Genomic DNA, 27,014 nt, shown 5'->3' with positions numbered 1-27,014 from the left:
GGGCCAGCGACTCCTTGAACTTGGGGTGGGAGGGGGAAGGACATGGGATTTAGGAGACAGATAGATAAGAAACAAATACAATGAAAATAAAGGGGTGCTAACTGGGACATAGGACTTCCTACTAATGATGCCTCTGGTTGGGGGTCAGAGCAGATGGTTTGTTCTCTTGCTGGTGAGTGGAGAGCTGTGAAATTTGCTTTTAAGAAACAGAGTAGGACAGAAAGATCTAGAACGTTTTTATGTTAAGAGTGGGCACAGGCCCCTGAGTATAGCTGTCAGAAGTGACAGAAGGGACTCAGAAGTGACATAGGGCTGTGCAAACCAGGTGTTAGGGACTGTTTTTTGTGTGTTTTTTAAAATTTTGTACAGTTTATTTCTTTTGAGAGAGACAGAGAGAGTGCGAGTGGGGGACAGGTAGAGACAGAGAGAGGGAGAGAGAATCCCAAGCAGGCTCCGCCTGGAGGGAGGGAACTTGGGGCTGGGGGCGGGGCATGGAGGAGAGGCCGGAAGCGGAGACAGGGAGAGAAGCAGAGGGCTGTGGAAGGAGAGAAGTGGAGAGAAACCTGGCCGGAGGGCAGGAGCTGCTTCCGGAGGAAGGACGGGGCCTGCGCAGAGCAGCTCGGGTGTGGAGGCAGGTCTGGACGCTGTGTCTATTGTCTCACGCTCAGTGCTCAGGGACCTGGAGCTCCGGGGTCACAGGTCACACCTCCTGGGTTCAAGGGCTGCTTGGGTCAGTATTAGCTGTGTGAGTTTGGTCAGGTCTCTCGGTTTCCCTAGGCCTCAGGTGTGCCACGGCCAATAGGGAGAGTTAGCAGTACACATGAGAGTGTTTGTTTGATACGTAAAGCACGTATTAATAAATGCAAGCTCTGTTGACCATGTGCTTGCTCTGCGGACCTCAGAGGGTCGGGAGCGCTAATTCATTCAGCAAACACCGAGCGCTCTTTGAAATGTCCATTCGCTGATTGCTTACCAGCCGTTCGGCCTCCACCCAGTAAACCTTTAGATGAGATTACAAACCAGCTCACCAAAGGGCAGAGCTGTGGCAGCTGAGTCACGTGACCCGGGAGCCTGGTGACACCCTCCGTTCAAACCCATTCAGGCCCAGTCCTGCCTGTGCAATAGAACATCCCAGAAGGAGACCCACGAGTGAACCTAACAGGTACCTGGTCCATAGTAGGAGCCTAGTTTTAGGTCTGGCCCCTAGGTGGACAACTGGAGTCTGCAAGTGTGGGGTTCCAGAACCCAGGTGTTGGTTTAACCTCTTCACGACAATGCCCATCTTTCTTCTTTTCTCCTTTCCTTGTCTCCTCCATTATTATTTTTTTTAAGGGGGTGGGGGAGGGGGTGGTACTTTTATTCTCTTAGAGAAAGATTCTTTTGCTCCTCCTCATAGGAAAATGATGGAATGATGGAATTTCTTCCACTGTCCATCCATAACCAGTTTGTAACATGGTTATTCAGGGCTCTGGTCCCCCAGAACTGGGGGTGACATCATCCCCAATTGAGCAAGTTGAGGAAATTTCTACATGTTGGGAGACATTTAATACCAACCCCCTCAATGAGCAATGGCCATTTGGCTATTCTGAGGGTATCAGGCTGCCACCCCTCTCCCCCCAAGCTGCCAGTGTTGACGGGCATCTCTCCCTACAAGGGCATCTGTAGAGAGAGAATTACTAATTGTTCAGACCACATAATTTATTTTCCCTAAAATTTCTCTCCCTGACTTGTTTGCCCAGTCCAAGGATTATTCCTTTAGCCAAAAATGTAGGAGAAAGAAAATAATGTGATGTGAAGTTTTTAAAGCCTAATGCTAATATTGCAAAGCTTCCTTGGAATTCTGTAGCTTTATCCTTACCTCAGGGCTTCTCTAACATGACCGTGAAAGAAGCCAAAGGTTATGTGAAAATCATATATTGTACCATTCTGTTTCATCCATCCATCCATCCATCCATCCACCCATTCACCCATCCATCCATCCACCCATTCACCCATCCATCCATCCATCCATCCATCTATCCATCATCATTGGGGTAGGCAGAACACATTCATGCCTCGTGTTGTGGTCCTGCCGTCAGGGTGCATTGCTATCCTTGCTGGCTAGAAGCCCAGTGATATGTCCTCTAGAGGCTGGTGTTAGGAGTTCTCATATTGGAGTTGGAAGGTTGGGATGCACAGTCTTGGCTCTCATGGCCCTGAACGCTCAGGCTGCCGCTGGACCCCAGAACAAACCTTTCCCAGTCCCATCAGTCTCTCCTCAGCCTCCAGGATATGAATTGTTTGGGTTCACTGGTCCATTATCATATAAACAGGCTTCTCTTTTCAGAACCCCGTAATCCAGTCAATTTCAAATTAGCCACAGCAATGAAGCAGTGAATGACACAGATAGTCGACAATCATTTGTACTTGGCTTTGGTGACATAATGGGATTATTTTTCTGTGGCAGTTGATTTTTACCATCTTAATTATGTTATGTTCAGTCTGAAAATGAGCCTTCATGTCCCTTGGCAACAGTAGCCTCCCTTGGGTGGCACTGGTCCGGAATCAGACTCAGTGCCTGGGCCACAGTGGCCTGGGACTTTGACCACAGATCGTCTATGAAGTGAGACATCAACACAGAGATCCTGTCTGAGTTACTAAATAACTGATTCCGTATTTCTCCATGAGAAAAATACTATTTTTCGTGCTGACTCGTTCAGCAAAGATTTCTTTGAAAAGTTTTTATTCCTAAGAACGAGCCAACAGCCATCATGCCAGAGAAAAATGGCCCGGGGATACCTCTCTGTAGCACTAGACTCATTTCTTTTCTGTTCCTTGTCTCCCCAGTAGATCCTTTAGTGGCCCCGGGTCTGTGCCCCTCACGCACATTCTGTTTCTGTACCACCTAGAAGTGCACCATGTCACCGCTGGCTGAGGGTAAAGGCAGGGGGCTCACTTCTCACGTTCCCGTGCAGAGCACTGAGAGTCCGCAAGAAGATGTCTGGGGAGAAGATGCCTGTGAAGATGGTCGGCGACATCCTGACCGCCCAGCTGCCGCACATGCAGCCCTACATCCGCTTCTGCAGCTGTCAGCTCAATGGGGCTGCGCTGATCCAGCAGAAGACGGACGAGGCCCCGGACTTCAAGGAGTTTGTCAAAGTAAGGAGCCCAGGCTGAGCCGAGCCCCGGCCCCTGAGTGGTTGTCGCAGGACAGCCGGGGGTGCGAGGAGCGAAGTCAAGCCTGCAGGATCATTCCTGCTAAAAAGCCAACAGGACTCAGGTCTTGGCTGAGCAACAGGGGTGATGTGAGCTGGCAGGTGTGGCTGTGACCCAGGGGGTGGACGTGGAGAGGAGGGGCCAGCCCTGCGCCCGGCAGCTCTGATCTGCGGTCCAGGAGTGTTAGTGGTGTTGTTTGGATGCAGGTTTTAATCTTCTGTCCCATTTGTCTGGCCCAGCACGGCTGGCGCCCCTCAGGTTTCCTATTCTGTTTGGCCTGAGCACCCCAGTTCTTTGCTGCAGAGGGAATGGCCAGGAATCCCAGTGGACCCTTTGTTCCTTTTCCAGTTTGTTCTTGTTGATGGCCTCAAACCCTAAGAAGCCTGTGGGGGTGACTGTGGGATGCAGGACGTCTACCTTGGGGATAAGGGGATCTCGAGAGCCATGTGTCCACCAAGGGACATCTGGGGAGGTGGGCCCCGTGCTGCTGGAGGCTCCAGGCCCTGGGACTTGGCATTGACTGGGGTAGGTCCCTGCTGGCCCCACTGGCCCGCTCAAACAGCCCCCACGTCTCCCAGAGAAAAAAACATAGGAAGAGAATCAAATAATTTCTGCTAAACAGTTACATTTTAGGGAATAGACCAGTAACACTAATGGCAGGCTTATCTTTGTACCTTGTGCATTTGGGGGCAGACCATTCCCTCTGGCCCAATAATCGTGTTTGTGGAATCATCACTGTGAGGTACAAGGGTGTTCCCTCCTTGACCATTGCATCATATGATGCTTGTTCTTTCTTGTTCCCCTGGTGTTTCTCAACATGAAATGCTTTGATTTGCTATCCAGTGAATCGGCACATTCTAAAGTCATTCAAAGGGGAGAAATTTCAGTAAGAAGTAGGCCCAGGGTGGTCTAGAGACTGGAGAGCAGATGCCCGGCCACCTGGGGTTTCAGCCAAGGGCCAGTCCTCCCTGGGCACAAGGCAGGATGAATTCATCACTGGATGCACTTGAACTTGAGGGAAATGCTGACACCACCCAGGGCAGGGGGCTTATTTCCGTTCCCTGATCACCTCCCCTCACCCCATCCCTGAGGGGGTTTGACGTGCCCTTGCCAGGTGTGAGGTGTTCCTGCAGTGATGATGTCCACGTCTGGAGCGGATTCAGACACTAACAGTTGGGGCCCAGGTCACGGCAGCCGCCTGTTTCTAAGGCTTTGTTAAACTTGACCGATGCCTTTGAAAGCTGAGTCACCATGTTATCCCTGTGACTTATGGATGGGATCATCTTTTGGGGGTAAAAGGACTCTTTCCCCCAGTTGAGTTGAAAAAAGGGACAGGTGGTCTAGGGTGGGGACAACTTTCAGGCCTTGAGATTGCAGTCCTCACCCCTCATGTCTCAGCTCCACTGTCCTTGCCTGCCTGGGGCTCCCAGAGGGATGTGCAGGCTGCATCTGAACCAGACAATGCGATCCAGCCCTTGTGCCATCTCTGGGACTTAAGGGGAATTTTTATTCTAATTCTACAGTCTTGTGTCTCTTCTTATTCCTGGGGCTGTTACAAAGCTCTGGCAGATATCCAGAAGAAATAGTCGCTGTAAAGTCAGAATCTCATCTCTGTAAGGGAGGAATTGTATGTCCCAGGGAGGCTGTACTGATTCTGGAGACCAGGAGTTGACCCTGGTGGCTGAGTCACATCTACCGGTGTCCAGTGTCCATCTGGAACGTGCCTCATCCTGGACCAGGATAACGAGGCCCTTCCAACTCCAGGCTCCTCAGTTCTGGTCCAGATAAATGAGACAACGTGATGGGTGGGGAGTCCTAAAAAACATCAGTGTTGATGTCACTGACTAGGTTTTGCAGATTTCTTAAGTGCACTTAAAACATCTCTCATTTCAGAGACTGGCAATGGACCCTCGATGTAAAGGGATGCCACTCTCTAGTTTTATACTGAAGCCTATGCAACGGGTAACAAGATACCCACTGATCATTAAAAATGTAAGTAGCCATCTCACCTTTTCAAGCAGAAGAACGCTTGCTCAGCATTTCAGGGATCCGGGGTCACGGGCAAGTTCCCCAGCCCATGCACCTGGTGTCTGTTGTTATCGAATCATACACCAATGGGATGGTGGAAGCATCTGCCTGGTAACTCAGAAAGAAAAGCTGTTTATTGTGAAAAGAGCTAATGATATACAGCCTTCAGCTGTGATACCAAGTGGCTTTTACCCTATAAGTTGGAAAAAGGGAGCTCAGTTCTTGGTTCTTTTCCTAATAGAGGTGTAATGCCTTCGTGCCTCGATTTTCCTACCAAGAAAAAGAAAGAAACGTAACGCCGCCCACCCATCCTCAGAAAGCCATTGTGAAGCCATCTCACAATGTCTCCATCTGCAATATGAGGGAGCAGACTCCGACATCCTCTGAGCCTGTGATTATATAACCACAGGGGGGCTAGCTCCTGGAGACGGGCTTTAGATTTGGTTCCGTTTAGTGGAGACTTTAGACGCCCAGATCTGGGCACTGGTGTGCTCATTGCGATTGGGGTGTTACTGCCATTTGAGTCTCTCAGTGGTAGAGTCAGGAAATATATGTATGTATTATATTCATACACACATACTCACATATATGTAAGTGTACACGCATACATTTATATTTATGTCTAGATCAATCCATGTATATAAAAATGCATATTAAAATCTATGAGTTGACACTGATCCCTCCTGTTCTAATCTTTAGCCACAGAATTTATTCTAACCTTCCCCCATTCTATACTTGTAACTTTTCTATGAGAAACCTGCCTCTCATTATCCTCAGTATGTTTAGTAATTTTCTCAAACTCCTTAGAGTAACACATCTCCCTCCGGTCTCCTCAGTTCAACCCCAGCTTGAGGCCACAAAATACACTCTGGCCACCTTGGCTGAATTAAATGATTAGATCGGAAGCAGGCCTTCGACCTACTATCTCCTCTCTTCCAACTTGACTGTTACTATTTAACTAGCTCAGTACTTCTGTTTATTTCCCCCAATATTTAATTGCACACTGGAGTTGGAGACAGGCTTTTCAAGTAGGTGTTTTAGATCTAGCCAGTGAGGAAAGGGGGACAAAAACAAGAAAAGAACTGAGAGTCATACATATTAAAGAGGAAAAAACAAATTATAGTTATTTGCAGAAATGTGCTTGCTGCCCTTTCAAGGACCTGAGAATGGACTGAAAAATAGTGGAGCTAAGAAGAGATTTTTAAAAGGTAGCCAGTTATATAATACATATGAAAAACCATCAAAGTACTAAGATGAAATATTTTTTATGAGACTGAGGTGGAGAAATTCTTAGCATGGCACTAAGAAAAGAAATGTAAAGGATTTAGAGTTGTAGCAACTTAAAAAAATATTTTAGTCTGGATGTTCATTAAGTAGAGCAAATAAAGTGTGATAGATCTGTACTATGAAAATATTTTTAAAAATAGAGACTTCTGTGAATTAGCATGGAATGACATCCAGAAAATGCTATTAAGTTAAAAAAAAGGGGGGGGAGGGGGGCACCTGGGTGACCGACTCTTGATTTCAACTCAGACCTTGGTCTCAGGGTTATGAGTTTAAGCTCCGCATTGGGCTCCACACTGGGCATTAAGCCTACTTAAAACAAAACAAAGCAAGACAAAACAACACCTTTCCTGAGTAATCCTACAGTGTGGTTCATTTTGCAAAACAGAGGACAAGCTCTATGTGTGGTTATTAAATATGTGCAGAGCATCCAAAAGTAGTTAAAGGGATGCCCTTCAGTCTGTTATCTCTTGGGTAGGATAGTGAAAGGCAACTTTCACGTTTGCTCTGTGTACTTCTGTATTGTTTGAATCTTGCATATCAAGAATGTGTCAATATATTATTTGTAACAGTATTTTGCTTAAAAATTTTCTGTGTGACAAAATATAATGAACAACATCAAAAGACAAATGACAGATGGAACCTGGGTAAATGTATTTCAGACTGTATGTAAGTAGGTGCTGAAATATACGTAGATTACCTACCTGTATCTCTGTATTTATCTATGTATCTACCTATCCTCTAAGTAAGGCAACTTACAGCTCAAAAGGAAAAAGATAAATACTCCAGCGGGAAAATAGGTAAAATATACAGCTAGATATTTCTGGGAGGCAGTGCAGAATAGCAGTAAGGAACACAGTCAGGAGACAGGCTGCTTGGGTTTGAATCTCAGTCACCACTGCTGTATACCCTTGGGTTAAGTTACTTAACCTCTTTGGGCATTGGATGCCTTATCTGTAAATTAGGGACACTAATACTACCTACTGCAAAGAGTTGTGAGAATTAACCAAGTTAGTATATGTAAATGTACCAAATTTAAATTAACTAGTAATAAAAGAGATGCATGGCCACACAAGAAAATGCCTTGCTTTGGGCTTGCCAGATAGGGATATATTGAAAAGATTGTAGGTCAACAGTGTTGACAAAAATGCTGCTTGAAGGTAAAGTCGTTCAGGCTCTTGGAAGGTGTTGGACAGATCAAACTGCACATTCTCTTTGGCTCAACACTTCCACCTCTAGGAATTTGTCCTAAAAAAAATAATCAGAGAAATATTTAAAAATTAGGAACAACATGAATTTTTATGGGAAGGGAACTATTTAAATGACTTATAGTTCATCCTTACAACGATGCATCATAGAATCCTTAAAAATGAGGGGCGCCTGGGTGGCTCAGTCGGTTAAGCATCCGACTTCAGCTCAGGTCACGATCTCACGGTCTGTGAGTTTGAGCCCCGCGTCGGGCTCTGGGCTGATGGCTCGGAGCCTGGAGCCTGTTTCCGATTCTGTGTCTCCCTCTCTCTCTGCCCCTCCCCCGTTCATGCTCTGTCTCTCTCTGTCTCAAAAATAAATAAACGTTAAAAAAAAAAATTAAAAAAAAATGATAGCATAGGTCCACAGGATATGGACATCAAATGATATTGTGTAACTGCTATTAAGTGGGGGGAAAAACAGTGTGCAAAATGGCACAGTGTGGTATGGTAGCATGATTTAATTTTTATTTTCTAAAAAGTTGTGTGCGTGTGTGTGTGTGTGTGTGTGCGGTGTGTGTATGTGTAGGCAGAGCATTTAACTAATATACAGACAGAAGTTCTGTCCAGTTGGGGAGATTATGGGTGATTTTTTAGGTTCTTTTTTTTTTATTTCAAAAAAATGAAAAAAAATTTTTTTAAACGTTTATTTACTTTTGAGAGACAGAGCACTAGCGGGGGAGGGGCATAGAGAGAGGGGGACACAGAATCCGAAGCAGGCTCCAGCCCCAAGCTGTCAGCACAGAGCCTGACGCGGGGCTCGAACTCACGAACTGAGATCATGACCTGAGCCGAAGTTGGACACTTAACCGACTGAGCCATCCAGGCGCCCCTTAAAAAATATTTTTTTACATTTATTTATTTTTGAGAGAGAGAGACAGAGCACAAGTGGGGGGGGGACAGAGAGAGAGAAGGAGACACAGACTTCAAAGCACACTGCAGGCTCAGAGCTCTCAGCACAGAGCCCGACTTGGGGCTTGAACTCATAAACTGTGAGATCATGACCTGAACCGAAGTCAGACGCTTAACCAACAGAGCCAACCGGGCACCCCAAGTTCTTTATAACTTGCTGAATTTTCTGAATTCTGAATATTGTACAATATTACAGAAAAATCAATAAGGCCATTTCCATTTTGAAACAAAACAAAGCAAACTGTTAGAACTAATAAGTAAGTTCAGTGAAGTTGCAGGATACAAAATCAATACACAAAAATCTGTTGCATTTCTATACACTAATAATGAACTATTGGAAAGAGAAATTAAAGAAACAGTCCCATTTACAATTTCATCGACAAGAATAAAACACCTATGAATAAATTGAACCAAGGAGTTGAAAGATCTGTGTATTGAAAGCCGTAAGACATTAGTGAAAGAAATTATAGAAGACACAAATAAATGGAAAGATATTCCATGCTCATGGATTAGAAGAATTAATGTAGTTAAAATATCCGTTCTGGGGGCGCCTGGGTGGCTCATTCGGTTAAGCGTCCGACTTCAGCTCAGGTCACGATCTCGCGGTCCGTGAGTTCGAGCCCCGCGTCGGGCTCTGGGCTGATGGCTCGGAGCCTGGAGCCTGCTTCCGATTCTGTGTCTCCCTCTCTCTCTGCCCCTCCCCCGTTCATGCTCTGTCTCTCTCTGTCTCAAAAATAAATAAACATTAAAAAAAAATTAAAAAAAAAATATCCGTTCTGCCTCAAACAGCATACAGATTCAATGAAAGCCCATTCAAAATTCCAACATTTTTCACAGAAATAGAATAATTCTAAAACTTGGAGCCATAAAAGACCCAAATAGCCAAAATAATCTGGAGGAAGAAAAACAAAGCTGGAGTCATCACACTCCCTGATTGCAAACTATATTACAAAGCTATAATAATTAAAAAAAAACAGTATGGTGCTGGCATTAAAAACAGATACATAGATCAGTGGAACAGAATAGAGAACCCAGAAATAAGCCCATGCATATATGGTCAATTAGTTTACAATAAAGGAGCCAAGAATATATAATAGAGAAAGGACAGTCTCCTTAATAAATGGTGTGTGTGGAGGGGGGGGGCATGCGCCTGGGTGGCTAGGTCAGTTAAGTGTCTGATTTTGGCTCAGGTCATGATCTCAACAGTTCACGAGTTTGAGCCCCACATCAGGCTCTCTGCTGTCAGTACAAAGCCCGTTTCAGATCCTCTGTCCACCCCACTTTCTCTGCCCCTCCCCTGTGCACACCCTTCCGAAAAATAAACATTATTAAAAAATTAAATAAATAAATAAATAAATAAATAAATAAATAAATCATGTTGGGAGAACTGGACAGGCACATGCAAAAGAATGAAACTGGACCAGTGTCTTACACCGTACACAAAAATTAACTCAAAATGGATTAAAGACTCGGATGTAAGAGCCCAAACCATAAAACTCCCGGAAAAAAACAGGTGGCAATCTCCTTGACAATGCGAATAGGTCTTGGCAATGATTTTTAAAAATCTGACGACAAAAGCAAAAATAAACAAATGGGACAACAGGAAGTGGAAACGCTTCTGCACAGCAAAGGAAACTGTCAACGAAATGAAAAGGCAACCTACTGAATGGGAGAAAATATTTGCACATCAAAAATCTGATAGGGGCTAGCATCCAAAGTATATAAAGAACTCATACGACTCATACAATAGCAAAAAAGAAAAAAAAAAAAAAACGCCCATGAACAATCCGATTTAAAAATGGGCAGAGGATCTGAATAGGCATTTTTCCAAAGACAACATATAGATGGTCAACAGGTACCTGAACAGATGCTGAACATAATGAATCATCAAGGAAATGCAAATAAAAATCATCTCACACGTGTTGGAATGACGATTACAAAGAAATAGCAAGTGTTGATAAGGATGTGGAGACAAAGGAACTCTTACCCACTGTTGGTAGGAATGTAAATTGGTGCAGCCACTATGGAAAATAGTAAGGAGGTCCCTTGGAAAATTAAAAATAGAACTACCACACAATCCAGGTATTCTACTTCTCAGTATTTACCTGAAGAAAACAAGAACAGTAATTTGTAAAGATAAATGCACCCCTATGTTCATTGCAGCATTATTTATAACAGACATGGAAACAACCAACTTGTCCATTGATGGATGAATAGATATATAAATTATGATGTAAATATATTATGTATAATATGTATAATATAATTTATATAATGGAATATTATTTAGCCATTAAAAAGAGTGACATCTTGCCATTTGCAGCAACGCGGACCTCAAGGGCATTATGCTAAGTGAAATAACTCAGACACAGACAAATACCATATGATCTTTCTTATATTTGGAATCTGAAAAAAATTAATTAAAAAAGCCTCCCAAGCTCACAGATACAGACAACAGATTGGTGGTGGCCGGAGGCAGGGGTAGGCGGTGGCATAAATGGGTAAACTGTTTTTGTTTTTTTGTTTTGTTTTGTTTTTAGTTCAAATAAATTGACGAAGAAAAAAAAGGAAAGCAAAACAAAACAAAAACAAAGACAAATGAATTCACACAAGCCAGCTGTGTGGGCTCCCAGTCTAGCACTGTAATCCTCAGACTGGGCTGCACGTTAGAATCACCTGGAGAGCTCTAGAAAATTCCTACGCCGGAGTCCCCCCCCCCCCCCCCCCCCAGGGATATGGTCAGGGATGACAACAGGAGTTTCCAAAGGGATCCTGACCTCAGCCGGGATTTGGCCTGGAGGGTGGGGCCCTTGTTGGAGATGATCGGTGTCCACACAGGACCCAGAATGTGCATTTTTCTCAAGTTAGGGGCTTACCTAGGACTTTAAGCCGAAGTGTACCTTTGAGATGAGATATCATTCGAGGTTAGGTCCATTTGAATTATTTGTGTTTGGACAAAGCCTCGGTAGGTACACCCGATGATAATCGTTGCCTTTTACTGAGGACCTTCCAAGGGCCAGGCACTTTGCAAAGTACTTTACTGTATCAAATCACTGAGTCCTCCAATCTTATAAGGGAGGTGCTGTTAAAGTTTTTTTTTAATGTTTATTTATTTCTGAGACAGAGAGAGACAGAGCATGAGTCTGGGAGGGGCAGAGAGAGAGGGGGACACAGAATCGGAAGCAGGCTCCAGGCTCCGAGCTGTCAGCACAGAGCCCAACGCGGGGCTCGAACTCACGGACTGCGAGATCATGACCTGAGCCGAAGTCGGTCGCTTAACCAACTGAGCCACCCAGGCGCCCCTAGAGGAGGTGCTGTTAGCATCCCTACGTTTCATATGAGGAAATCGTGGTTCAGAACATTTACGGGACTGACCCATAGCATGCCTGGTCAGTTGCAGAGCAGAGATTTTAATGCAGGAGGTGGAGCCCTAGGACTGGCACTCTTAACCGCTGGCCTCGAGGGTTCTACCCAGAAAAAGGCACATTTGCTCAGATGTACCCCTTTGCACGCTGGTCCAGAGGTGCGCAGGTTGCTGCAGCTGTGCACGGACCCAGGAAAAGAGCCATTTTCCAGGGAGAAATCCACGTGGGGTGTGTAATGCGCTCGCTGGAGCCACTGCCCTCCTCATACCAAAGTATAAATAATGTGGGCGCCCCCTGCCTCCCGAGGGGCCCTGGCCAACAAGGAGTGGCCGTCACGCTCACGTCATTGCTGCAGTTGGGTGCTCAGAGCTGCGGTTTCTCCTGTGAGCACCCATCAGGAAAGGTCCAGGCCCTCCTGTGCTGGGCCCCCCCAGCACAGGGGACCCCAGGTCCACCTGCACCGCCTGAGGCTGCTGTCTTCTGTCCTCCCGTGTAGATCCTGGAAAACACTCCCGAAAACCACCCTGACCACAGCCACTTGAAGCACGCCCTGGAGAAAGCGGAGGAGCTGTGCTCCCAGGTGAACGAAGGGGTGCGGGAGAAGGAGAACTCCGACCGGCTGGAGTGGATCCAAGGCCACGTGCAGTGTGAAGGCCTGTCCGAGGTAGCTGCCTTCGGGCTGGGACCTGGGCCTCCCTCCCGCTGAGCCTCAGCGGCGAGAAAGATCGTGAAGCGTCCTCTCCAGGCTACAGCCTGTTCTGTCTCCAGCTGCCTCTCCCCTGGTCCTGAACCTGTCCCGCTGACTTTTTAATTTCTGCACTGCTTTCTCCTCCATTTTCGGCAGTTCTGTTTGTGTTGTCGGATCTGCTGGTTCCTCTCTTGTGTCTTGTCCTTGCACGGGTGGCCATGCTCTGCATTTTTTTTCCCCCTAACACATTTTAAACATATTCCTGCATATCTCACAGCAGAGAAGTGTAATATCTACAGTTACGGATCTCGTTCCCTTCTGCTGTTTCTGCTAGCTGTCACTGCGCATGCCTGCTTCTCTGTATGTACTGTGATTTTCGATTGTGAGTTCAGTGTCCTTTGGAGCTTTATCTGTGGGACCTTGGAGCTCTGAAGTTGCATTCCTCCTGAGAGAATCGCTACCAGGATCACCCTAAGTTTCACGTAGAGGGGTTTTTGGATCACACTAGCGTGTGAATTGTAGTTGTGAATGGGTCGGGAGTTGCCCTGTGGCTGCAAATTCTCAGGGGCATTTTTTTTCATTCCACTTACACCAAGGTCAAAAACAAGCAAGTCTTCTTGTTCATCTCTGCTGCGCTTGAGTTCACTCGTGGCCTTTCCTCTGTGGGCTTCTTTTGGTGGAGCTCTCCTGTTAGCTCCCTCAGCGCAGTGAGCCCTGGAAACACCGCTTGTTTCCTGCGGCCCATATGGCTTTTGAAGTGGACGCTGAAGGTCACCAGATTCAAGGGAGGCTGTCAGGCTGAAGCTGGCTTTGGGGTTTATCTTCTGGGGTTCACATTTTCATTGTTTTCGGCCTCTGCACATTGTTTTAAACTTGTTTTTGTTTTACATTTTTATCGTTTTGTTTGCACTTCAAAAGTGAATTTTTATATTCTACTCAGTTTTTTAACATTTTCACTGGATAGGTCAGTGTAGCCCATCAATACTGGAGCCACAGAAGTCTCGCTTCTAGTATTTAATTATTTCTTGTGCCCTACCTTTCCCTTAGTTTCATTTATTCTTGCTGCCCTTTCCCCCCCCCCCCGCCTCTCTTTCTTTGCCTCTGCATGCATGTGCGTGCACGCACACACGCACACATGCCTGCACACGCGCCATTCACTAGGGTTTCCCAAAATGCCCAGGCAGAATGTGTCCCCCACATCCCCCTCTTCCTGTGGCTTCCTCCTTCTTACAATGCTTCAAAGGCAGGCACTACCCGAGGAAGTCATCACCGCTGGTTCCTTCCCTGCCTCACTTCCTTGTTGGCCTTCAGCATAGGTGTGGGAGAAGCCAGCCCATGGGAGCAGCCCTGTGGAAATCCAGGTGACAAGTGTAGACTCCCATTTTGGAATTTTGTGTCGATAATCAATCCAGGGGCATTCATCCGGCTGGTTGGCTCACTTACGCTATCATCCATTCATTCATTCAGTAAACATTTCTTGAGCACCTGCCCATGTGCCATTGCCTTAGTGTACTAAACACTAAGGACATGAAAATCACAAAGATGTCACCTCTCCCCTCTCTAGGGTTCTACGGTTCTGGATGAAGTGGAGGGACGAAACCAATGTTTACGATAAAGTATGGGTGGCAAGGCAGAGCTAGCTGCAGGTGCTGTGGGAACACATGATGAAGAGGAAGGGACAGTCATAGGGGGATTCAGGGAAGCATTGGAGAAGGAGACACTGGGCTGGGTGTTGAAGGATGAAGACGTCTATCCAGGTAGGAAACCAGGGGGAGGGCATCTTAGTGGAGGGATGTCCTGAGCCGGGCATCTGTAGGGCGATAGGCGATACGGCTTTATGGCAAGTTGAAGGCAGGGCGAGAATGGCCTGTGTACCATTCAGAGGAGCTTTAACTTGATCCTGCAGACGGTGGATCTGAACAGCACCCGAATCTGCCAGGCAGAAGTGCCAACATGGCGACATGCACTTCGGAAAGGGGCCCTTCCTTGCATCTCATGGCTGCCATCGGGTGGACTCAGTGAAGCCTGCCTGGGTCTTCATCTTAAATCATGCAGCATAAAATAAGCTCTTGTCATTTGAGTTTCGTGTCCTCTTTGAAACAGACTGTTGTCCTTCCTTATCGGCCGGTTGTACCTAGCTATTGTACAGCAGCTTCCGTCTGTCTGTACAATCATGGAAAGGGGGCACGTTGGCTTCCGTTTCCTGGCCCAGATCTGGGCTCAGACCTATGATTAACTTTCACATAAATGCTGTCTTTGCCACTCTTGTCTTAAGACAGAGAAATGTAGGGGTGCCTGGGTGGCTTAGTCAGTGAAGCATCCGACTTTGGCTCAGGTCATGATCTCGCAGTCTGTGAGTTCGAGCCCCGCGTCAGGCTCTGTGCTGACAGCTCAGAGCCTGGAGCCTGTTTCAGATTCTGCGTCTTCCTCTCTCTCTGCCTCTGCCTGCTTGCACTCTCTCTCTCTCTCTTTCAAAAGTAAATAAACATTTAAAAAACTTCTTTTAAAAGAAAGAGAAATGTAAATATCATTCCCACTTCATTTATATTCAGTGTTAGCCTGGCCAATTGGAGGCCCCAAACTTGGAGTATGAATAAATGACATCACCTTCGTGTGATCCAGGCTGCCTTCTCTGGATTCATTGTCTGTCCCCAAGTGCCTTGGACTCTCTTGGCAAGCCAAAAGGGCTGGGTTGATCTCCAGCCTCCTGTTCATAGTGCAAAGGGGTAAAAACTAGGCACTAAAGGCTCCCATTTGGGTGTCATCTTCAGTCTTTTGGGCTCCCTCAGAGCCCCGGTGGCAGATGAGAGACACTTCTCCCTCTTTGTACCCAAGAGTGAGTGGAGTGGTCACTCTTCCTTGATGCCTATAGATCTCCAGTCACAGAGGCACTGCTGATTCTCTCTCCCATGATGGAGGGAGATGAGTGGCCACCAATATCTCTCGAGGGACACATGGTGTGAACCCTGTCACCTCTTCACAAATACTGTCTTCAGGGAGACCTATAGGGCTCATAGTTCTGTAGAGCATTGGCCTTGAAGGCTGCTAGTAGAGCATCCCCTGGGGCCCAAGTGTGGACAGGTGGGGGCCGTGAGAGTCTGACCCTTGCCTGGATCATACTGCTGCCTGGGCACAGCTGTGCCTTTCCCTCTTTCAGTCTCTCACCCTGCGCCAAAAAAAAAGGGGATCCTAGTGAGGTCATTTTTCTGCCTCGGTCTCCCTCTGCCCCTTTAGAAACTGCTCACGTGAGATGAGAGAGCCCAGAGGGATGATAGAGCCATGTTTTAGCAGCACTCGGAGCCATCTCCAAGGTTTGGCGAAGTGGCAATGAGAGTGTCCCCTTCACACTTTCCGGACTAGTGAGTTGGTGGAGATTTAATGTGAGCCAACACCGTGTCTGCTCTGCTTGGCTTTGAGGCATCACTCAGCGCCCTTGAGTTTTGCACTCACTCACGTGTGAGGGGCCTGGACTCTAGCTGACCTTGGAAAGTAGCATGTGGTCTGTAGAATTGTGCAGGGAGCGGTTGCTGCTTTCCCCAAGCGCAAGGGACCTTTTGAACCCGTGTGGGGTCGTCACTGGAGCTGGCTGATGCCCCCTTTGGAGACACAGCCCGTACTCATTGAGGTGGGAGAGGGCCGAGAATTTTCTTCCTGTTTGCCATTTCCCAGTAAATAAAAGGGGGGCACCGACACCCTCAGACGTTAGTAGACCCCCTCGGGAGAAAGCAGTCAGAAGTATATTCAAGACTCATCTGGACACTTGGAGTCCCCAGAACTGTGTCTTTGACTGCCTTTGACTCCTTGGCCCTGAAAGGTACTGCCTGAAGTCTGCAAAGCAGTCTTTGATTGAAGCCTAAGATACAGGCCCGTGGGGGCCCAGCCTCCGATTCTGACGGAGCCCGCGCTTTCAGACGCAGAAACACAAAAATCAAAAAATGACCTCCCTTCACCGTGTCCTCTTTGGGCTTTGTTTTCCTTTCTCAGCAACTTGTGTTCAATTCAGTGACCAATTGCTTGGGGCCACGCAAGTTTCTGCACAGCGGGAAACTCTACAAGGCCAAGAGCAACAAGGAGCTGTATGGCTTCCTCTTCAACGACTTCCTCCTGCTGACCCAAATCATAAAGCCCTTGGGCTCATCTGGCACGGACAAAGTCTTCAGTCCCAAATCGAACCTGCAGTACAAAATGTACAAAACAGTAAGTGTGGTTCTAGATCGTGGTTCTAGATTACGATTCTAGATTGCAATATCAGGGTTGGTGTTGGCGGGGAAAGGAGAAAGTTTCCAGAAGGAGGCAGAGTATGAGCAGGGTTTAGGGGGGGGGGGGTTGTGGCGTAGAGGAGAAGACGGAGGGATGAGCCAGGGTTTAGGGTAGCTAAAGGAGTGCAGTTCAACATTATCAGAAGAGGAACAGCATTCGACTCGATTGACAAGACATCTATCTATGAGCTTCCAAATGGCCACTGTGGTTCCTCAGACGTGAGGAGTGCCCCCTATGCTGGTGGGGCTCGCGGTCTAGTGTGACACAGGAGGCAGGCATGGGACAGCTCAGAAGTTGAGCGCTGGTGCCCACCTTCCAAGCATTCCCAGACCCTTCCCCAAACTTCTCAGGATCGCTTGAAACATCTGTGCCCCTCACCTTTTCCAGCAAAAGCCAATCTAAACAGTCCATGTGTGGAGAATTTCCCTCTGCTGTTTATTTGGTCTGCTCCTATGTACATAGCTGTGTTTGTGTGTCTTTGTGTCACGGGATACCGTTTTCCTAAATTTGTCTGTGTGGGGGCGTTTGTGCGGAAGAATTTTCTCTGAGGCAGCAGTTAGGGGATTGTGGGGTGATGGTGATTGTGGGGCAAAGAACAATGTACTTATGTAGATTGTCACTAGCAACTTTGTATGAAAATCTTTGGAGGGGATTGGCTGGAGGTTAAGTTGTTGAAGACTGTTTGCTGGTTGGGATATGCAACGGCCAAAACAGACCGGTCAGCTCGTATTGCGAAGGGCTTAAAAAATACCAGCAAAATGGAGGAGGCAAAAATTCTATTTATAGTTTGCAATACATGAAAGTTGATATTAATGCAAAATTATGATTCCAGTAGAGTTTACTGGAAAACACACACACACACACACACACACACACACTCAGTTTAGTTTACTAGAACATGTGCACATAAGCTCACGCACACTCATAGTTCATTGAAACACACAGAGTCCCGTCTGGTTGTTTAATGCCTGTGCATTCTCTTTCAGCCTATTTTCCTGAATGAGGTTCTAGTAAAATTACCCACTGACCCTTCTGGAGATGAGCCCATCTTCCACATCTCCCACATTGACCGAGTCTACACCCTCCGAGCCGAAAGCATAAATGAAAGGTAAGACCTGCCACCTGCCTGGCACTGGGGACCTGGGTTCCACCAGGCTGGACATATGTAGAACATTTAATTAATCAGCAGGTCCCAACATTTGTTCAGTTGCAATACCACAACCTCTGGCTGGAGGGGTCTTCATGCTTTTCTCTAGAGCCGCTCAAAAGTTTAACACGTGGCGTGAATTTTTCAAAATAAAATGAATTGAAACTGATTTTGCTTGAGAATTTTTTTAAAGGAAATTTCCATCTTTCTTTGAGATCCGTGGAGCATCTCAGTTTCCCAAGGTTTTCCAGGTGGCAGAAACCAATAGGAAGGCGATCTGGGGATTAATAGGACCACCCAAGCCCGACCCTATCCTCAGCTGGGCTCGCTTACGCAGACATCCTGGATCTGAGAGCAGTGGGTTGTTTTGTTATTTTGCTTCAATCGTGTATTCAAGGCTCTGCCCTACAGCCAAATGAAATAGATAATTTCTGAAGGGTGAACTTGACCCAAGGCCAACCGACATTCCAAAGGGCATTTGTGCCAAACAAGAAAACTGGCCAAAGCTATCATACATATGGGTCTCCGAGAAATGAAGGAGAAAGCGTCATGCCAACTACTTTGCTCGGGAGTGTGTTTGCTTTTCCCTAGAAAGTGGTTCCCTGTCTGGGAAATGGTTTTGTTCTTCCCTTGGATGGTTTAATAAGAGAGATCCTTCTGGCCTTCTTTGGTTAGGCAAACATGGGGTGCTTTTTAAAAGAATTAATTCATTAATTTTATTCAATTTTTTTTTTAAATTTACATCCAAGTTAGTTAGCATATAGTGCAATAATGATTTCAGGAGTAGAATCTAGTGATTCAGTCCCTATATAAAACACCCAGTGTTCGTCCCAAGTGCCGTCCTTAATGCCCCTTGCCCATGTAGCCCATCCCTCCACCTACAACCCCTCCAGCTTCCCTCAGCTTGTTCTCTGTGTTTAAGAGTGTCATATGTCTTGTCCCCCTCCCTGTTTTTATATTATTTTTGCCCCCCTTCCCCTATGTGCATCTGTTTTGTAATGGGATGCTTTTCAACGAGGGAGGAGAGAGTTGCATGCCAACATCTCCGGGTCAGCATTTCTCTTCCACAGGGGCACCAAGGCCAAGGCAGGTCTCAAGCATATCAGTAAAAATGCCACTCCTCCCTCCTTATTAATGGTAGGAATAATTATTAGCATCATTTGACAGAACAGCAGACTTTCTTTCCCAGGCCTTTGTTGTTCAGATCAAATGAACAAAGCAGGTAGGGTCCTGGAGACTGAATGCGAATGGACCTGAAACCTTTTTCCTGAGTTCTGTTTGGCACCTTTCTGTCTTTTTATTTCCAAGGACTGCCTGGGTGCAGAAAATCAAAGCTGCTTCAGAACTCTATATAGAGACTGAGAAAAAGAAGCGGGAGAAGGCGTACCTGGGTATGCATTGCTCAGTGGCATGGACTGTTTCCTGCCGAGCTGGGGCAGAGAAGTTTGGGCTCAGAATCCTTAAAGCTGGAAGATGAGCCTGGAGGCGGAGGGAGGCTGAGAAGGGACGGGAGTGGGGGAGGGGAGAGTGGGGCGCAGGATGAAGGGTGGAGCCAGCCAGAGTCTGAGGGGAGAAGGGGGGGCAGCTACATAAAACTGGTCTGAGGCAAACAGGGATGGGGAAGGCACCAAATGTTTCAGTGAAGCATCTTGTGTTGTTCTTCCCGCTGTCGTAGTCCGTTCCCAAAGGGCAACAGGTATTGGAAGGTTGATGGTGAACGTTGTTGAAGGCATTGAGCTGAAACCCTGTCGGTCACATGGTAAGGACCTCAAATTCCCTCTAGCATGGGTTGTTGGTAGAAGCCTTTTCTCCCTTCCCCCCAGCCAGACTTAAGTCAAATGTGCTATTTCCATAATCCTAAATTTTCCTTCCAGAATTGGCTTTTCTAACACTTGTTAAAATCTAGAGGTTTTTTTTTCTTTGTTTTGTTTTGTTTTTTTTAATTTAATCCTTCCCACCATTTTGCTTTTCAGAGAGATCCGGGTGGTTGCCATTTCATAGTGGATGTGATACAGTCTAAGGCTATAACAAAGAGACAGGAAAGGCTTAATTTTAAAGTCCATTAATCTAATTATTTAAGTGTTATCAATATTTACGTATTATAACTTAACTGTGATGCTGGATTGTGGGAGTTTTTGCCCAGATTCTCCATTTTATGGCACTTATCGAGTGTGGCAATGGGAGGGGGGTGGTAAAAATGAGGGACATGGAGGGAAATTGCTGCCCGTCGTGGCTGTGACCCTGCCATGCCGTGCCCAGAGCCCTGCAGCCAGGTAGGAGTCTAGCAGACTGTGTCCACTCTAGGAAAGAGTAACCCGTACTGTGAGGTGACCATGGGCTCCCAGTGTCACATCACCAAGACGATCCAGGACACTCTGAATCCCAAATGGAATTCCAACTGCCAGTTCTTCATCAAAGACCTGGAGCAGGAGGTCCTCTGCATCACCGTGTTTGAGAGGGACCAGTTCTCTCCAGACGGTGAGTAGAGAGCGGCCTCGCGAGGTGCCCTTCCTCCTCTGTCATCCAGCTTTCAGGGGTAAATGTTTTCTACCTGGGACCTTGGTGCCCAGGATCTTTTTTGACTTCCCCCCAGAAAGATGAGGTTGGCGCAAGGCAAGACTCAGCCCCCCTAGAAAGTGGCCTTCACCGATGCTGGGACATCTCAGAAAAGGTGAACAAAGCACGCTTGGTCTAGAGTGGTCCAGCTGCCCTAGATAGAGAACACAGTCCCATGCCTCCCTACAGCACGCGACTGCAAAAAAGACTGTACCCCAGAGTCTCAGCCCAGTCCTTTAGTTCCTGGCCCAAAGCCACGGTGATAATGGATAAAAGTAGCCCGTTGAGCAAGAAAAGTGTCAGCCCACGACAGGCGTGGCAAGAAGCAATCAGTGCACTTTGGGTGACATGTCTGGTTAATCAAAAGGATGGAACTGTGGAACTGGGTTGGATGAATCATTCCTTCAACCCGCTTCCTGCTTCTGCTTTGAGCCTGGAAAAGAAGGCACCTGGCCAATGACTCCAAGAAATTCTCTCTCTTTTCCTCAGCTGATAAAAACCAGAGAGTAAGTCTGAAGATGGCAGGCTCAATTATATCCAAAGAGTATAGGGAAGTGCTAGGAGTGAGGGGCTTCTGCTAGCTTGGCTTTTGCCTTTTAATACTTTTATATGAATTATCTCATTGTGAGTTAGGTACCTTTGGTTACGGTCTAAAGACAGGCACATAGCTGGCTAAATGTTAGAGAATGCCCAGAACAACTCTCAAGGCTAGGCTCTCGACTACCGTGTTTCATTGCCAGTTTTTATTCTGACAAGTGAAAGTTTAAGACTGGTCATTTTAAATAGGGAAATAACAGGACACAGTGACAACTCCACTAGGGTATAAATTAAAAATCCTAGTGTTGTTCTTATATAAGAGATTATTCCCACGAAATGAGCATAGGGCGAAATAAATTTGTATCTGTCCACCAGAAAAAAACTCTCACATCTTTTTTTTTTAAATTATTTTTTAAAGCTTTTTTTTTGTTTGTTTGTTTTTTCTTTCCAGTAATCTCTACATCCAACATGGGGCTCAACTCATGACTCAAGATCAAGTGTCACAGGCTCTTCTCACTGAGCCAAGTGGAATCTTGAAAGGCTGTTTCCTGTACAGGAGTGCCTGGATAACAGTATATTCCACCAAATAATTCTTGAATGAATAAATGAAGGAATTATGGTCTGGAGGCCCATTTAACACCATTGCGTAATTGCCTAATTTGAAAAAAATTTTCAAGTATAGGGGCACCCGGCTGGCTCAGTCTGCAGAGTGTGCAACTCTTGATCTCAGGGTTATGAGTTCGAGCCCCACATTGGATGTGGAGCCTACTTAAAAAAATAAATAAAAAGTTTAAAAAGGGGGCAGGGGTGCCTGGCTGGCTCAGTCAGCTAAGCATCCGACCCTTGATCTCAGCTCAGGTCTTGATCTCAGGGTCGTGAGTTCAAGCCCTGCACTAGCTCTGCACCAGGCGTAATGCCTACTTAAAAAAAAAAAAATTAAAAAACACAAATATATTCACATCTGTGCTTCTACTGGTGCTCAATATTTGATAAAAAGTGAGGTTGAGATAGTTTTGGGAGCGCTGTTGAAAGCATGGAGCCCCAGGCTGTGTGTGGCCTCCTCTCCCACACCTTGCATTTGCTCTCTGGCACACGCAAGGGGCATTTTAAGGACCAGCCCTAGCTCACCATCTTTGCTTTTTCTGAAAAGGATGTGACATCACGAAGTGTCCTCTTGTGACGAACCCTGGGAGATATTACTTTTCAATCTTTGTGCAGCTGATATGGCATCCAATGTTGCATTGCCTCCCGGGACGCTTCTAGGCCTTTGGAGCTCCCCAGGTGTGGGGACTGTCATCGTCTCTGTTTTTACTTCCTTCTAGACTCACCTTCGTCCCCACCCTGGTGTCCTTTTTTTTTTTTTTTTTCTTTCCCTCCATTCAAAACTTATGCTCTGTCATTGTGGTTCATGGATTCCTATAAACTGACCTAATTCCCTTTTGGAAGAAGGGAGGGTATAACAAGTCGCTGAAAAATTCCCAGTGTGCCAAATACATGCCTTGAAGTTAAGGAATTCTCTCTCTGAGCAGGGTGTTCTTTCTCCTTTCAGATTTTTTGGGTCGGACAGAGATCCGTGTGGCCGACATCAAGAAGGACCAGGGTTCCAAGGGCCCAGTTACAAAGTGTCTCCTGCTACATGAAGTCCCCACAGGGGAGATTGTGGTCCGCTTAGACCTGCAGCTGTTTGATGAGCCATAGGGAGCAGGCCCTGGTGTGCTGGTAGACTTCCTCCAGCCCGAGGCAGCAGGTGCGATCTGGACATGGGGTTGCTTTTCTAAGACCACCGTTGGATGTTCAGCCACAGGGCAACGGGACAGTGAAGACAGGCCCCTCAAAACTTTTAGGAATAATTCTTGACAATCCTTCCCCCGCCCCCAAACAAGTTCCCATTTTATGAAGCAGAACTGTCTTCCTTCGTCCTCACTGCAGGCCTCATCATGGCTTCTAGGGTCTTTGAAATCCCATAGCCCCCAGCTAGATTTGGTTGGGAGTCTGGCCCATCCCTGGGCCTGAGGCTTGGGTCTGGTCACTGTAAAATAGATTTATAAATGCAATGTCTGTATTTTTGGAGAACTCATGTAACCCTCCACCAGTCCCCAGATAGGCCCCTGGGCCCATGATGCCTAGTCCTTCGTGTGTTTTAGAAGTAACTATGAAGGTCTTGCCATTGCTTCAGAATCTTATTCCCCCACCGGGACCTTATTTGAAATGCTGCCCTGGATATGATCAGTCGGGGAGGTGGTCTCCAAATCAGACAGTGGGCTAGCTCTTTGAAGAGCTGGTCCATGGAAGATTCTAGCAGGTGCATTGTTAGAGCCCTTCCAGTGCCCTCCAGGTCTTTTATTGATAGATGCCAATGAAAACTATCACTAGCTACCTTCGGGTGATCCAGTTTTGATTTCCAGCATGCTTGGAAGATGGTTAAGGAAGCTTGTTATCTACAAAGTTATACTTTGTTGGATTAGATCACCACAGGTCACCTGAAAGGCTACTTTACAATGTCATTGGGCCCTGGTTGCCAGCCCAGTTGGAAAATTCTCTTTGGTTTGGAGGTCCTACGATGTTTCGTGACAAGAGTAATCTCTGGTGACCAGCTCTGAGCCTGCTTTTGCTTGAATGTGCCGGATCCTGATTGTCATGGGGAATTCTAGCAGCTGTCTTTGGCGTGTTCCCAAGAAAGAAACATCCCCAAGACGTGAAAAAGAAAAGTCGCGATCCGGAAGTGGGATGGAAAGATGTAAAGGAACTCCATTACATGCTGGGGGGAAGGCCCTAGGAGCATACACGCCTCACAAATCTGGGGAGGAAGACCCAAGACTTGTTCCCATATTCTTCCATACACAACCAACCTCTCAGTAATGGAAACCCATGTGCTTGTTGCCAGAGTCAGGAACGTATGACCATGTGCCAAGCTGTTTGGTTTGAGTTCTTTGATTCCCCACCCCCCCCAATAGCCAGGAGATAGGCTGGTTAACTAGATAATAACTTGATTTGCTAATGAAAAGTGTGGGCCGTATTTTGTTCGCATGTTAATGTTCTCCTAATCCCAGTTTGTTGTGGTCATGACATGTTCTTTGCATGTTCTCTTGGTACTGGAGTCCAGCTTTCCTGTGTTAGACAGTGTTCTCTTCGATTGTAGGTCCTAATTTAACTAGGGTTGTAGAAATGCTTTGTAAGTGGTAGCATTAACATAGTGGCTGAGTCTCCACTTTGCTGGGAACTGAATGCATAGTGTCATAATTTCCCATAAGAGCTCTGTCATATTTCAAGCAATTTTTAAAATGTGTGTGTTAGAAAGGGCAACAAAGTTTACATTTCATACTTTTAAGAAACACTTTATTATTTATTTATTGAAGATAGTGTAGAATTTTGTATCGCGAACAGACATGAGTATTTTTTAAAACAGACACACCCTTTAGTTAGAAACTTTCAACTGAACACTGTTACAGACCAAGGTGAACTTCAGGCATGCATTTGTTTACCACTTCCCAGAAGAAGATATAGTGAAAATACCTTAGGTTTATATTTTTTTGACGTTGTTAAGAAACTGTGTGGAATTAAATCTATAAATAGACATACAACTTATGCTTTCCTATTTCTATACCCAATACAGTTTGTTCAGTGTATTCGTGAAGGACGTGTTCTATGGTAGAAAAAAAAACGTATGCAGTGTGTCAGTGGGGTAGTATTGGGTCACCATTCCAATCCCTTTCCTTCTGTTCTCCCTTTTCTTCATTGGCTTTCTTTGTGCGTCAGGGCTGGTCATCACTGTTTATCCAGGTAGGATGTAGTGTGAACAATGACAAGAATCTTAGTAGCCCTTTTAGGCCTGCCGGTCACCCACTCACGGCATCACCCACTCGCTGCGTCCCATCATCGGAGTTAATGTGGCACGAAAGAGCAGTATGTGAGTCTTTCTCCCAAGTGACTACGTTGAGCATCCCTGAGCTGCCTCCTCCAGGACAGCAATTCTGGATTGGCGTCCTTGCACTCAGTGGTGTAATTGGTACTGTGACCAATCCTACTTGTGGATGATGTAGTTTGGCCCTGAGATCCAGCTATGACTCAGGAGTCATGCTGGGGTGGGGGAGGAGATAGAGAAACGTGGACGGTGCATGGTGTCTCTTTGACCTCTCTTTACAATGACTTTACAATGTCACTGGGCCCTGGCTGCCAGTCCAGTTGGAAAATTCTCTTTGGCTTGGAGGCCCTATGATGTTTCATGACAAGAGTAATCACTGGTGACCAGCTCTGAGCCTGTTTCTGCTGCTGTTTTCTGGCTTTTTGGCTGCCTGGGCTAAATTTCATAGAGAAGAAATGTCTCTTTCCAATAAGCAACCCGTTTTCTGGCGCTTTGCTTCTAAATGCAGGGTTTCTGTAGGCCACTATAGCTTGGCATTCTGATCCCAGCCCTCCACATGCCCTTGTAAGTTTCCCATCTACTCTGAGCCACACTGACTTCCTCTAGCCCAGCAAGGGGCTTTTCTGCTCTCAGGCTGTGTGCTGAGAACGGGAGCCCTTGGACTGGGGTTTTATGTAGACTAGCTCTCCTGAATGGACAATCCGTATCCTAATCCCTCTGGGCAGGGTTTCTCTGGCTGGTACTGTCTTCCCTGGCAGGCAGGCAGGCAGGCAGGCAGGCTGGCAGGATCATCTCCTGGAAACAGGTCGGCCGTAACCAGGAGAGCCTGGAGGGTGTTCATTCACATCCTGGGCTTGCCTGACCCCGAATGGGGGACTCTCCTAGGCTAGGGTCACCAGGGATGCTTGAGAAACTGGAACCAGATTTCCTTGTTTGACTGCTTGGATAACATGTCCCTGTCCTCTGACGGCAGGAAAGAGAACGGTGCTCCAAAGAACATTAGTGTTAAAGGGGACTTTTTTTCTTCTTTGCTTTTTTGAAGAGCTTGAGCATGACCTACGTATGTGAAGGTAACTGATTTCATGTGGTTGAATAGTACTGAATTTAACTGAAAAAAGAAAATCCCATCAGAAAGTGGGTAAATTGATCACTTGCATCTTGGTGACCTGGTACCACCCCCCCACCCCCACCCCTGTGACTTCCGGGGTGGGAATGAAGTCGGGGGTTAGATGCTAGAGCCACCAGGGAAGGATGATTGGAGGTCTGCTGACCAAGACCAGGCAGGTGAGCTGTCCCTTCAGGAGCTGGCCGGTGCAATCATAAGCCACTGACCATGCAGAGTGGGAGCATTCTCGAATCCGGTGGGGTTGGAGAACGAGGGGAAATGGATGAGTGCTTCTGGTTTTATTAGAAAGGTGGAGATTTAGGAGTATAATTTAGAGTTTGCCAATACTTTGTATGAGGAGAAAAAGACTTCTCCGTCTCTACTCCAAATAGCCTTTTCTGGTTGGTTGGACTTTTTGATTCGTCAGAAGAAAATTTGTATTTGTGTGTAACAATGTTAAAATTTTCCGTTGGAAACAGCTAGTGCGTTTTAATTGTATTTCATGTGCTCCCTTCCCTTCCCTTCCCTTCCCTTCCCTTCCCTTTCCTATCTTTTCCTTTCCTTTCCTTTTCTTTCTTTCCCTTCCCTTCCCTTTCTTTCCCTTCCTTTTTTCCTTCCCTTTTTCCTTCCCTTTCCTTTCCTTCCCTTCCCTTTCTTTCCTTTCCCTTTTTCCTTCCCTTTTTCCTTCCCTTTCCTTCCCTTCCCTTCCCTTTTTCCTTCCCTTTTTCCTTCCCTTTTTCCTTCCCTTCCCTTCCCTTTTTCCTTCCCTTTCCTTTCCTTCCCTCTCCTCTCCTCTCCTCTCCTCTCCTCTCCTCTCCTCTCCTCTCC

At 46.4% G+C, this 27,014-nt stretch overlaps 1 protein-coding gene across 4 annotated transcripts in view; it reads left to right on the top strand.

Annotated features, from left to right (window-relative positions):
- The window catches only part of ITSN1 (intersectin 1), a 219,024-nt gene extending 194,179 nt beyond the window's left edge, over nt 1-24,845 (top strand). For all 4 annotated transcript variants that reach the window (XM_019420251.2, XM_019420249.2, XM_019420250.2 and 1 more), the window contains 9 exons: nt 2,955-3,138; nt 5,089-5,187; nt 12,528-12,695; nt 16,704-16,916; nt 17,966-18,087; nt 19,435-19,517; nt 19,802-19,885; nt 20,431-20,604; nt 22,769-24,845. In XM_019420251.2, coding sequence (XP_019275796.1) covers nt 2,955-3,138; nt 5,089-5,187; nt 12,528-12,695; nt 16,704-16,916; nt 17,966-18,087; nt 19,435-19,517; nt 19,802-19,885; nt 20,431-20,604; nt 22,769-22,917 — 1,276 coding nt within the window. In that variant the 3' untranslated portion in view covers nt 22,918-24,845. The remainder of the gene's footprint in view (nt 1-2,954; nt 3,139-5,088; nt 5,188-12,527; nt 12,696-16,703; nt 16,917-17,965; nt 18,088-19,434; nt 19,518-19,801; nt 19,886-20,430; nt 20,605-22,768) is intronic.
- The last annotated feature ends 2,169 nt before the right edge of the window (nt 24,846-27,014 follow it).

The sequence above is a fragment of the Panthera pardus genome, unplaced genomic scaffold (genome assembly GCF_024362965.1).
Source record: "Panthera pardus isolate Hobbes unplaced genomic scaffold, ASM2436296v1 HiC_scaffold_16, whole genome shotgun sequence".
NCBI classification, from domain to species: domain Eukaryota; kingdom Metazoa; phylum Chordata; class Mammalia; order Carnivora; family Felidae; genus Panthera; species Panthera pardus.
Note: the sequence above shows the minus strand (reverse complement) of the source record. Positions and strands in the feature narration are given on the sequence as shown.